Genomic DNA, 13547 nt, shown 5'->3' on the forward strand with positions numbered 1-13547 from the left:
GAGGAACCACAGCGTAACACCTGCCAGGTAGGATTGTCAACTACTGACATGGCAGTAGAGAAGGAAAGACATTAGACGCCTGTTGGAGACCTAGGGCTACTAACTGGAAATGTGCACGACTCCAGGGCATCTCTCCCCTATCATAATCCTGTGGTTTGATTTAAATCCTTTCCTACTGACTAGTTTATGCTCTGGTTTAGTATTAAAAGGTGCTTTTCAGAGCAGCCAATCTCTCATTTCACTTCATTTTTATTTATTCTGTAAACAGCTGAGCCAGCAACAGGCACGGAGACCGGAAATGCTGAGTGTTCCTGCTCGGGAGTGCCGCTGATGGGAGATACTTATTAATATTTGATTGAAAACTGCAATTCTTTAATGAAAGCAAAATAGTAGCATGAAAGAGAATTGTTCTTTCAACAAATACACTGATTCAGAAGCAGTCCCCAGTACCCAGTCCCTGGGTACTGCTAATTGAAAAATGCACCACTGTCTGTCTTTATATTTCAGAACAAATGACTATAAATGAGTATTTTCTTTTTGCCACAGGGGATTCTCATCAGTTTGCTAGAAATTCAGAAATTACTTTCCTGTTGGAAAAAAGCGGGGGGCAAGAAAGAGGATTCTACTCTTTACGTTAAACTGGCATCTGCATAAAATATTGAAGAAAGTGTAACTTGGCTGCTTCTGGTGCCAAGTGCTGGTTCATCAGCCGAATGGCAGGTTGAACTGGCCAGTTTCTCTCAAGTTCGGTGTCTTGATGCTGTTTTCTGTGAAAGTTTTGGCTGCTTTAAAATCTCAACTGCAGAAGTTAATCTACCATATGCTTGAGGATCTCTAGACACCAGTGCTGTTCCCATCTCTGCCCCCACTGGAGAGGTGGAGAAACTGAGTCAGAGACTCAGTTCATAAATCAGTAGAGGGAGAACAGAAGTCCAGCGTGCCTACTTCACAGTCAAGGCCTCCAGGACACCCTATGAATGGTCTGCTTCTACAAAAACACAGAAGCATTCCCTGGCAGTCCAGCGGTTAGGGCCCCATGCTTTCACTGCCAAGGAACCGGATTTGGTTTCTGATTGGGGAACTAAGATCCTGCAAGCTGCAGTGCGGCCAGAAAAAAAAAAAAAAAAAAAAGAAGATAATAAAAATGTGGATGCTAACCATGCCCTATTCGAGAAGGGCATATATTTTGACTGCTGTCATCATCATGGGGGAAACCGAGGACAGAGACAGGAAAAGGAGTGGACAGCGCCCCATGAGTTTCTCTGGAGAAGTTCTAGGTCTGGACCCCAGGGTCATCGACCTCCAAGGCACTATACAGTTCACTATGACTGTCTGTTCCTTGTCCATGCAGTACACCTGAGCAAATGCAAAATGCAAAGGTAACAAGGAAACGTGACTGAGAATTGTAATGGGGGAGAATGGTGGTTTCTAGGAGTAAACTGGCAGCAGAAAAGGGTTCACACAAATACTCTCGTCTTTCTTGCCTGTTTAATTCAGCCATGCTGCATCTCCTCCAGGCATTTGCTCTCCCGGACTGTGTGCCTATCTGCCTCTCCTGACTGTAGCAGGCCTGGATGACCTGATGTAATGATCAGCTCTCCTGGCGTGGGGGCTGCTGGGGTGCTGCAGAGTGATCCAGGATGCAAACCCCAGCAGCCTTCTGCTTGCGAGGCTGTCTGGGCCCCCAGCACAAGGAGCCAGCCGCGGTGATGCTGGTGGAGGCACAGGCGCTAAGTGACAGATTAGCTCAAGGCACTGGGTCTGCTACACAGGGACCCCACTTGACGTGGTGTCTTGCTCAGCTTTTACACTCCCATCTTTTCAGGGAGTGTTAGGCGTCATTTCCAGGCCACCTCCTCCTCCTCCTCTCTCTCTCTTTTTTAAAGCCACCTTCAGAAGGAAATGTAGGGATCACAAGATTGGAATTATTCCTCCTCCTCCCATAGTTTTCCTCAACACTCCCTTTGTTTTGGGGCTCTGGGGGTGGAGGCAGGTGGAAGGCTTTTGTTCCCTGTGCCTTCGAGCAGCTGACATCGTGTTTTATGTCTAAAAGTCAAAAGAACACATGTTCTTCTTCCCAGGGTGCAGAGTTTAGGTAAGACTAGGGAGATGGGTGAATACTAGTGCCTTGATACTTAAGGCCCAAACTTTTCTTTCAACATGGGGTTCAGGACAGAGGCAGGCAGTGCAGTCCTAGCAACCAGAGATGGGGACCCGAGAGACGTCTCTAATTATCCCTGTGGAATCTGCCTTGGAAACTTCACTAACTGAATGAAATCCTCTCTGTGTTGCCAAAACAGCTTTCTTACGAGAATGGACCAATGTGATTTACATGTACGGCTTCCCCTGGGCCTCGCTGAGCTGACTCAGGTAACTTAGTTAGATGACTGGGGACCCGGTGACAAGCCTTATGAGTGGTTTAAGGAAGGAGGTGTATGGCCTTGTCAAAGGGGGAGATAAGTGTGGAGACAGAACAGTCATCTCTAACCACCTGTCACTGCTGTTGGCGAAAATGCTGGTTTTCATCAGTGCTGGAAAGCCCAGCCTTTGCCTCTATCCTGGTGACAAAGAACCTGCAATCTCCTGGATGAAGCCATTTCTCTGTCACTTAATGGACTCTCTCTGTTTAGGACTCCAGAAGGTTTGCTCCTTGCTGTAAAACCCTAACACCCTGAGACAGGCTGGGTTACTCTGAGTCTGTATCTGCTCTATGCTAGGCAGGGCAATTCTTCCCCTTGGTTTATTTCTCTGTTAAGACGCCCACACCCTCAACACCTCTTCCAGGAACAGGCAGAAAGTCAGAAAACTAAGATGCAAGCGGCACACATTCTCTCTTGCCGGCCAAGTCTCTCCCCCACCCATCCCCAATCTCCTCTAATCTGAGACTGAAAAGCGATGTGTACTGACAGGGCAGCCTGAAGGCCTCCTGTCTGACAGTGATAACCTGAGCTAATATGCTGGCACCAGGACCTTCTCGACTCAAGAAATAAGAGGTGATCATCCCCGCCACGGTGAAAAGTTCGGGCTGGCTAAGTTCGTCCCGTGGGGCGTGTCTCGGGGCGACCTCCAGCCGTGCGCGTGGCTGCGTCTACCTTGGCTGGGACGCGGGGCTCCAATTAGCGCAGAAGGGCAGAGACGCTGCAGACGGCACACTCACCTCGGCTCAGCCCGTCGGGCCCCCGGAGGATCCGGCATTCTTCTATCTGGCCAAACGGAGAAAACATCACCCGGATATCATTCTCGTTACATTTCTTCGAAACCATTCCTATGAACAATTTTCTGTCTTCCACGGCTAGGAGATAGAAATAATGAATGAGCCGAGGCCATTTCATCTTACTCCTTGCAGGCAATGATCCCCACCTCCAACCGGGCCCCGAGGCTAAATCTTCAGACGCCCAGGCCACGCCCAGGCCACCTCTGCCCTCCCACCCGGCCCTTCCTCAGCGTCTCAGCTCCTATTCCGATGCCAGGAGTTTGTATACTAACAAAACATCTCTAAGGGACATGGAACACTGTTTTTAAGTCCTTTCCCTCCCATTTTTAAGCAAACAGTAATATGTTCGCTAAAACGGTAAAGTTCTGGGTAACTGCGAAGTGAGACCCTTGCACAGCGGTATTTAGGGATACAAACTATGTTTTGTGGTTGCGGGTGGGGGATAGATGTTCTTCTAACTTGAGTGACAGGAAAAGAGAACGGTCAGGAGAGGAAAAACAACAGAAACCGAGTGAAAAAGTGGTCAACAAAGCTTTTAACAAAGCGCTGACGGAAGAAAATATTCTCCTTCCCTGATTTCAAACAGCTTCGTCCTCGGGGGTCCAGACAAGAACAGGAGAGAAGAGATGAGAATTTCTCCAGGGGGCTGGGCAATGGCCTTCTGTCTGTAGCACTGGCTACACAGCCCTACCCAGGGCAGCACATGTGGTCTGCACGTTATGATTAAAGATGAAGGTAACTGCAGTCAGGTGAGTGTGGCTGCAGTTATTTGAGAAATCTCGTGTTGGGGGTGGGCTCCGTCTCAGGGTGAAATCTATCAACAACAAAAGTATAAGGAAGGAACAATACTATTCTGTCCTTTTGGAGGCACATTTTTCTCTTTTTTTTGTGGCTGTACACAGCATGTAGGATCTTATGGGAGGCCTTAGTTCCCCCACCAGGAACTGAACCTGTACCCCTTGAAGTAGAAGCTTAGAGTCTTAACCACCAAACCAGCGGGGAAGTCCGGGACGTAGGATTCATGATGCACAGAAATGCATTTGGGTGTCAGGGCAACAACGCGCAAAGTCTAACCTTGGAAGCTGACAGTGGGTAGAGATCAGGGAAGGTTTATTCCTGATGACCTGGGAGATTTTCCCTCTAAACCAGTGTGCTTGAGCTCAGGATAATAGTGTATGCTCAGTCTCAAAGGCAGGACTACTATGGATTTTAACACAGCCTTCTGTAGGAGAGTGCACAAGATCGTCCTAGAAGCCCTCAGGGAGAAGGCTTGCTTATTTCCCATGTTTCACTTCATTTCTTAGAATAATAATAATAAAAATAATAATAACAAATGGCCAGCTACAGCAGCACTTCAGAAAGTCCTAGCTTAAGGGATCCTTTTATATCTGTATTATAATCTTGTCATTGCTATTTAATTGGCTTTCATTCCTGTTTCTCTTACTCTTTCCCTGGACAGTAAGTATCTCATTATCCTCTAACTGGCAAGAGTGTATTTGAGACTTGCCAGGGCCAATTGCTTCAGGTACCGAAGTCAGACTCCGTGGTCTGTGTCTTCCAGGAGCTGGAACGGACGATCTGTTGATGTAATGGAGAAAGACTGGTTTCCTCTGAAGCAATGCCATCCAGGAGAGCTTGGCAAGGAGAGGGGAGTCTGGTCTGTGACGTCCACCCCAGTAGCTAAAGCCGCCTGAGGCCACTGAGCACTCTGAAAGCTGGCCAGTGTGCGCGAGAAGGTGAATTCTTCCTGCGATGTAATTTTCACTAAAAGCCGCCTGTGACTGCTACATTGGACAGTGTGGCGCTTAGGGGCTAAGAGCTTGCAGCTACAGAATCCCAAGCTGGGAGTGACAGCCTTGAAAGACGTGTTGTGTGACTCTAAAGAGACACCTGAGGCCCAGCAGTGGGAAGGGTCCAGCCAGGGGTTCTTCCACAAGTGGGCAGCCTGACCTGGACCAGGATCTGGTCCCCTCTCCAGCCTGGGGTTCTGCTCCCTCCACTGTGTTTCTGCCAAGTCCGGAGAAGGCAGATGAGGCCAGGAGAGGAAGCCAGTGCTGTGAGTTGGGGACCCTGGTCCTCACTCCAGCATTGCCCAGAAGCTGATGGGTGACCTTGGGGACTAAGCAGACCTCTCTGGACCTTAGTCTTATCATCCATGGGATGAAGGGTTCCGTTCTTTTTCTTTTCTTTCCTCTTTCTCTCTCTCTCTCAAGTGATGGAGAGAAGGCAGCCTGGTTATATGGTTCGCCTACCATGAAATTAAAAGACACTTACTCCTTGGAAGGAAAGTTATGGCCAACCTAGACAGCATATTAAAAAGCAGAGACATTACTTTGCCAACAAAGGTCTGTCTAGTCAAGGCTATGGTTTTTCCAGTGGTCATGTATGGATGTGAGAGTTGGACTATAAAGAAAGCTGAGTGCCAAAGAATTGATGCTTTTGAACTGTGGTGTTGGAGAAGACTCTTGAGAGTCCCTTGGACTGCAAGGAGATCCAACTAGTCCAACCTAAAGGAGATCAGTCCTGGGTTTTCATTGGAAGGACTGATGTTGAAGCTGAAACTCCAATATTTTGGCCACCTGATGCAAAGAGCTGACTCATTGGAAAAGACCCTGATGCTGGGAAAGATTGAGGGCAGGAGAAGGGGATGACAGAGCATGAGATGGTTGGATGGCATCACCGACTCGATGGACATGGTTTGGGTGGACTCCGGGAGTTGGTGATGGACAGGGAGGCCTGGCATGCTGCAGTTCATGGGGTCACAAAGAGTCGGACACCGCTGAGCAACTAAACAGAACAGAATAGAACAGAACTGAAGCACTTGGGTTTGGAGGCTCGTGGACTTCAGAATCCCTTTCTACTAGCCCCTCTCTCCACACCGGTTGTGGCTCCCAAGACAATGCAGAGAAAAGAGGGTTCCAAGGAATTCAGGCTGAAAACCACAATTCCATAACCCCTGTGAACTATGAATTGTGCTCCAGAGCTTAAGCAAGTCTTGATATTAGATGTGGAATTGAAGCTGGACTTTAAGAAGTATTGGCAGGGTCTGGACGGACTAGTAGTGGGCTGGGGACATCACATATTAATCAGATAAGGCGCAGAGTTAGGGTAGAACAAGGACGGTCCTTGGGGTGTGCAGAGGCAGGCAGCCTTACTGGAGGATCATATGTATGAGTTTCTACTTCACCGGCAGAGAGGGGCTCAGTGTGGAAGGAAGGCCACCCGTGGTCCAGGGCCCTTGACCCTGTTGAGCCTTATCAAGGAAGCAATGGGCATCACAGGCTCTGATTCCTGGGCAGAGGCTGTGGAGAACCCCAGTTAGTTTGTGCAGATGAAGATTTTTTAATTTAAGAAAACTTTTTTTCTCCTGTCAGAGTAAGTGGACTCCCGGTCATCTAGTAGGAGAAGCACAGTTAAGTCGAAGGTCGGGTTGGCTCAAGGAGCCAAGCATTTCTAGAAGCATCAGATACCAGAGAGGATGGTTTCTTGCCAATGGGAGCTTCTGAGCTCCAGTGTGAGGACCCCGACAGTATGAGGCATTCCCCTGAACCAGAAGGGGAAGACGGGACTGATAGAAATGGGACCGAGGAGGGAGGGAAACTTAGGGAAGGAGAGGAACCGTCCCGACCCCTTCCCACCCTCATCTCTGGGACTCCCACCCTCAGGAAGCTATGGCTGATATCTCGATGAGTACAAAGCTAATTTCTGTTGTATTTCTTCTTATCCAGAAGAATCCAGTTTTGATTCTTTCAAACAAAAGCGAAGGATAAAGTCCCAGTTGGTCCTTGGTTTCCCTGGTAAACCTATAATTACAGTATTTAACCAAAATAGTTCTCAGGGTTTGAGCTTTGTTGGGGTGGGAGAATGCTAGAGTCACTGAAACGTGCAACTCCTGAGGAAGTTAAAAAATGATTTCTTTATATAAGAATACTAAAAAAAGAAAAAGGAAACCACTTAAGAAATTCTGACTTCCTAGGCTCAATGGAGGGGTAAACTCTGACAAGCAGAGGGAGGAAACATCACTGTCACTTTTTTCAGTAACAAGTATTAGCTTAAAAGAAAATCTACACCATCCACGTGCTACTGAAAGTGCTAACTTCTTTCCCTGTGCATGGATGTGTGTGTGTAACACATGTGTGGACATGCCCGTGTGTGTGCATGTGAGCGGACACGTGTGGGGACATATGTGTGCGAAATGCATGTATGCACGTGAGTGGACATGTGTGTGTGGACACGTGTGCACGCATGAGTGAACATATGTGCTTAGACACACGTGCATGCATTGTGACTGGACATATGTGTGTACACGTGTGTATGCATGAGTGGACATATGTGTACACATGTGTATGCATGTGAGTGGACCTGTGTGTGGACACACACATGCATGCTGAGTGGAAATGTGTGGACACGCGTGTATGCATGTGTGAGTGGACACGTGTGTGTATGTGTTGCCACGTGTGTGCATGTCTATAGGAACCTGAATGGCAGCAATCTTTTGAGCCAAAGCTGCTCTGTCGTTTTACTGTAGTGGCAAAATGGGAATGGCTACAAACACTGAGCTTTCCTCTCCTGGAGTTCTCCTGGATCTTCCAGTGAAAATTTATTCCTGAAATTTATTCCTCAGATTCCCATTCTAAGGATCGCCGAACAGTTCCATCAACATGTTAAACAAACATAATCATCCTGACTTCACTTAACTTTTTCATCAACGTTAGATGCATTTTCTGCTGGGCCTTGCCTAAGTACTCCCAAGCAGTTACGTAGCTCACTAATTTTTTTTCCATCCACAAGAATGCCAGGTGCTTAAATAAACCTCCCACATCCATAATGTTCTGCTAAAGTGCTTTAGGGAAACTAAAAAAAAAAAAAGATAACGTCTTTGCCCTCTGGAGGGAAAGTCCATCTCCCTTTAGGATAACCAATGAATGAATGAGTGAGGGAAACGCTTCGCACGCCAGGGGCTACACAGTTGGGGTGACCATGGGTGCCGGCAGTGGATTCACAGCAGCGACCACTGCCAGCTCCCCTTCCACAGGGTAAATGAGAAGGGTTAATATTACAGGTACATGGGGACTTTTTAAGTTCAGGGACTAGAAACTTAATTTTTAATGCGCCCCCACCCCCAACTGTAAGTCTGTGCTAATACCCTGGTGTACAACCTGTCAAAGTCGCACCTGTATTCAGGGAGGCCTGAATTCATTAACAACTTTCCAATGTGTTGGTGCTAACATACGGCATTTAATTACGGCCTCTGAATGCCAGAGTCTATGTTGAATTTCAAAATGATTTCTTCCTTTTCCAGTGCATCAGCAAGTGACTGCAGGGGGACACCCAGATCCCCACCTCTACAGGCTTCACCCTCCCTGGACAGACAGCGTCCCCTCATACTGGCTCTCGTGAGCCTGGAACTGGATGCCCGGTCACTGGAGGTTTCAGAGGCCTTGAGGAAAGAGATGGGGGCTTAAGTGGCATTTCTGGATGCGAGGCTCTTGGGACCCTTGACAGGCCGTGAGCAGAATGAACCTGAACATTCTGTCCACAGAGTCAAAAAAGAATCCTTGAAGCTAGGAGCATGACCTCAGAAGTACACACGGCTCCAGCCCCTGGGACCCCAAGCCCCGAACCAAAGGCGACTACCACAACTTCCTCATCACCCACTGCTGGACTGACTTGAGACCCAGTAACTGCCTGTAACCGATGGAGGATTAAAAGCTGGAAACAGGCCCTCTGATGGGAGAGAGAATGAAGAAGAGTGTGTGTGTGTGTGTGTGTGGCTGGTCCCTGCAATAATCCACGCCTCCTCAGATGCTCTTCCTCTACCGCCCACTCAACTAGGTGCAAGGGAAAAACAGCCACAAAAGGTGGGTGCTGTTGAGACCCGGGCATATGTTCAGTGTGTTCTTCTCAAAGTCCCTGATGTTTTTATTGCTGGTCCAGAGTAGGATCTTTTTTTTGGATGCCTGGTGCAGTAGAAGCGCAAGAACGTGAAGTATTGATGAAATGCTGGGAGTCTGCATAAATGTGCTGGAGGCTACAGCTGACGCCGGAGCCACTGGAAGCGCAGGTTCCAGGAAGGCTGGAGATCTCGCAGGTTTGTTCCTGAAAACATTCAAATGCAGGGAACATGCGAGAGCAGACTCACATTTCTCGGTGGGGGGCTTCCCTGGTGGCTCAGTGGTAAAGAACCTGCCTGCAATGCAGGAGACCTGGGTGCGATCCCTGGGCCGGGAAGATCCCTGGACAATGAAAGGTCAACCCACTCCAGTATTCTTGCCTGGGAAATCCCATGGACAGAGGAGCCTGGCGGGCTATAGTCCATGGGGTCATAAAGAGTCGGACATGACTTAGTAACTAAACAACAAACCACATTTTGGGCCCAGCACAGAGGTTCCCTCTGTCAGAATCCCTGAGTGGACAAAAGCTTAAAGGAGTGATTGCTTTTCTGGAGTTCATTTGTCCATCACTAATGAATCTGTGATGAATCTTGCTCAGCAAATATGAAGTTGGAGGAATCTGAACACACTGATAATGAAGAGAGTAACTGTCTCACTATGATGAGTCCTTTGTGCCATCCATAAATGTCAGCAAACTCAGGAAAAAAAAAAAGTGCAATTAGAGCTCATTATACTTCTTTCACAGCCACAGGAGCTATTTTGAGCATCTGAGCCCAAGAAATCTTGATGCTCTCTGAGCTGCAGAAACTATGAAAAAGTGACAAGTTAAAGTAAAAGTCTCTCAGTCGTGTCTGACTCTGTGACCCCATGGACTGTAGCCCGCCAGGCTCCTCTGTCCATGGAATTCTCCAGGCAAGAGCACTGCAGTGGGTAGCCATTCCCTTCTCCAGGGGATCTTTCTAACCCAGGAATTGAACTGGGATCTCCGGCATTGCAGGCGGATTCTTTACCAGCTGAACTACCAGGGAAGCCTCTCAGAAACTATGCTTACCTGTCAAAAATGCCATGTGACATCAGAAAAGGCCTGCAACTTGTATCTCTGGCTTTGGGACATAATACCTTTCTCCTTCTTCCACTCAGGTCCAAGGAGAACCCTGAAGTCTGCTCATGACTATGCAAGGCAGGAACCTCCATGAAGAAGAGCTCTTTAAAAGCCACCTTCGGTCCCTTTATACTATTTGACTTTTTGTTTCTTAACTGAAAATTCAGAAAATGAAGTTCAACCTGCAAGCCAAGGGACCAATGGCCCAGAAAGAAGGTCTGTGGGTTTTCCTTGTGTGTTCAGATCTAAGCTTTGGCAGAAAGAGCCCAAGGCCGGAAGGGCTGGCCTCTGGTCTTAGAAGGCACCAGAGAAACTGCCTCTGAGGGCTGGAGTTACGTCCTCAGCAGAGCAGAGAGGATGCTCACCTCGCACCAGGTGTGACCCTAAGTTCTGCAGATGTCAACTGTGGGATGACACCATCAGGCGGGCCTTACGGGCAGAGCACAGACTAGAAAACGACAGCCCCTCTTACAGCTGGAGACTTGGGAGTCTGGGTGAGGTTAGAACTTGCCCGAGGTCACAGCCAACAAGTGCACGGTCAGGGGTCAAGTCTGGGCTCCTCGAAAGAGGGTGTTTCTTGAGACCTGGCATTTTTGGGTATTTGCTCATCTTAGTAAAACAGCACCCAGTCCTGCATGACTTCTGAGGTGGGGTGTGGGGTGTGTCCCTGGCAGTTGCATCCTGTTGCTGTGGTTCCAGACCCCAAGCAGACACCACCCTCAGTGTCCAGAGGACAGTCACAGTTTGTACCTGCCCAGCAGACAATGCAGAAGAAACCTTCTCTTGGTTCAACTCTTCAGGTAGTTTAAGTCACACATTTCCAACTCGGTTCTCTGTCAGGTTTATCACGATGGCCTAAGGCTCAAATGAAGCCTCTTCTGCAGACTTTGATCCCATGACTGGTGTCCTGACAGTTTGGAGGATTATGGAGCCAAAGGACAGGGAGCATCTCCTGGTGGCTGGACACGCCAGCATGACCTTCGCTGATTCATCCCACAAATACCAGCTCCATCCTTCCCCTCTCCCAGGAGGAAGAGAACGGACTGCAGGCATGCCTACCTGGAGCATGTGGGCTCAGGGAGCCCGCCTTCTGCCTGGGTAGATGCACTGGGTGCAGGACCCTAAGGGCCAGGGAAGAATGGGGGTGGAGACACCAAGCAACACTTTATACAAGTGCTCAGTCACTTACAGCACTATCCCAAATATCTAGGAAAAAAGCTCAGCTCTGAGAGGCAGTTACCTTTATTTCTATTCTATGAACGAGATTAAAGTCCAGTCTCTCCGTGACTGTCAGATACTGAAACCAGTGACAACGGACACGAGTTCCAGGAGGGAAGAGACAGTGTCTTTTGCATCCTTTTCTGCTTTTAAAAATTCACTGCTGCAGCCCCGGCCCCTGGCAACCTGCCTGGCACAGAGTAAGTAACTGACGAAGAATTGTCAAACAAAGGATGAAGCGAGTGGACTAAGACCCCACAACAAAGCAGTGGCGGGTTTTAGACCCTCTGACATCCAACACCACGACTGTGATAAAGAACTGTAGGAAAGAGGGAATCAGACCCAAAGAGAAGGGTGCGGCTGGTCAGGATGGTGGTGAAGCACCAGTGTTTACTCCCCAACGGGCGAACCCAGTGCCGGCAGCCTCCCCATACGGCAGGGAACTTCCTTCAAAACTTTCCAGTTGATGTGGCCAGAAAATGGGATGCGCTACAATCAGCAAAAACACACCTCATGGAGAGGCAGAGCCTCATCATAATTTACACATGCGGATATGCGGATCTCCAAGTGCGTGCCTTCTGCCCCATGACTAATTAATGAGGTGCAGAGCTGCCTGGAGGCCGGAAACCACGCTGATTGTGTCAGTCTTGTGGGATGGGGGTGCTGGGCTCCAGGAAGGCAGGAGATTCCTCTAACACACATTCGGTCAATCCCAAGAACAAAATGGGGAGAGACGGTCTGCACAAGTGGAAGCAGAAACTCCAGAGAGAAATGTGCCTATCAACCCTCCGGTGTCATGGAGAGGCAAGTCCATTATTCCATGGACCTTATCAAATGCATACATATTTTTTTTAATTTGCACTGAAGTGTGTGTTTGTTAACCAGCAGACTGAATTCTAAATGAATATAGATGCAAATGCATGGATACAACCTAGAGAAAAGTGCAATCAGACACTCTCAACGCCAGAGGACCAAAGGAAACGGGGGAAAAAAAGACAGCCCAAGTCCTGGTGGGCAAGGCCCTCCTCACCTGGCTTCTCTGCCTGGTGTAAGGTCATCCCTCCCTCTCGGGTGGGTCAGAGGAGGTAGACAAGAGCCAAAGGCCACAGGGTCACCATACTGATCACGTTCCAAACAGAGGGACACGGAAAACCGCTACTTGTAGCATCTTCACAGGTTTTACACCAGATACAGGAGGGAGGGGACTGAAGTTCACGTTTCTCCAGAGGTGCCCACCCCAATGGAAGCTCCTGGAGAACATCTCTCCTCCTTCCCCAGAGAAACAGCCAGCTCCTCCCCGCACCCCCTCCCTCCGCCAGCCTCACTTCTGTGCTTAAGAAAACAGACATTAATAGGAGACAATTGGTCACCACCTACCGTTTGATTTTTCACTATCTGCAGGTTTCATCTGAATGGGATGATGCATCTAAAAATAGAAAAGTGAGAAGGTAAGGCAGATTGAACAATAGTTCAACAGTCTCAGAAACCCCATGCTGTTCAGCAAGACTACAGATACCTTTATAAGGGCATTTAAATAATAACGAGACTTCTCTCAGTTAACAGAAACTATTATATACTAAATGCAAGCATGTGTTTGGCATTCAGCAACAGGATGCTTTTAAGTCCCAGGGCTCTGTGACATGGTATCTTAACACGTGAGCTTTGCAGTCAGGCTCAAGTTCAAAACCTGGTTCTACCACTCAGTGTGGTTTCTGCCTGGATCTGACAGGTGATTCTGGCTCTGCTGTTCATTACAGTGGCGTGACCTTGGGCAAGCGTCTTCTCTGAGCTTTAGTCACCTCATCTGTAAGATGGAGGTGACATCTATACAGTAGGGGTGGAGAGAATTATCAGAGAAGACGCATGTGATGTGCTTAACAAATGAGGCACAGGAAAAAACAGCTATCGTTATTTTGTATTATTACAAATGATTATAGATGGTCCATTTTTCTTCTGGTCATGGTATATCTGCTGCATGGCAGTTTCTTGGGTTTTAGTTCTGAGTAATTTGCAGGTTGACTCATTGATTGATTTAGGTGTCATCATCTAATTTTTATTAAACATGAAGTATGAGACAGGAATGCAAAGGCAGTGAAAGAATGGACAGAAGGCAAGAGGG

General features: G+C 48.2%; 1 protein-coding gene across 12 annotated transcripts in view; it reads right to left on the reverse strand.

Annotated features, from left to right (window-relative positions):
* The window catches only part of CELF2 (CUGBP Elav-like family member 2), a 553836-nt gene that overhangs the window by 59410 nt on the left and 480879 nt on the right, over window positions 1-13547 (reverse strand). For all 12 annotated transcript variants that reach the window (XM_040248499.1, XM_040248497.1, XM_040248498.1 and 9 more), the window contains 2 exons: window positions 12806-12854; window positions 3158-3292 (listed from right to left, as the gene is read on the reverse strand). In XM_040248499.1, coding sequence (XP_040104433.1) covers window positions 3158-3292; window positions 12806-12854 — 184 coding nt within the window. The remainder of the gene's footprint in view (window positions 1-3157; window positions 3293-12805; window positions 12855-13547) is intronic.

Source organism: Oryx dammah, unplaced genomic scaffold, assembly GCF_014754425.2.
Source record: "Oryx dammah isolate SB20612 unplaced genomic scaffold, SCBI_Odam_1.1 HiC_scaffold_10, whole genome shotgun sequence".
Taxonomy (NCBI): Eukaryota; Metazoa; Chordata; class Mammalia; order Artiodactyla; family Bovidae; genus Oryx; species Oryx dammah.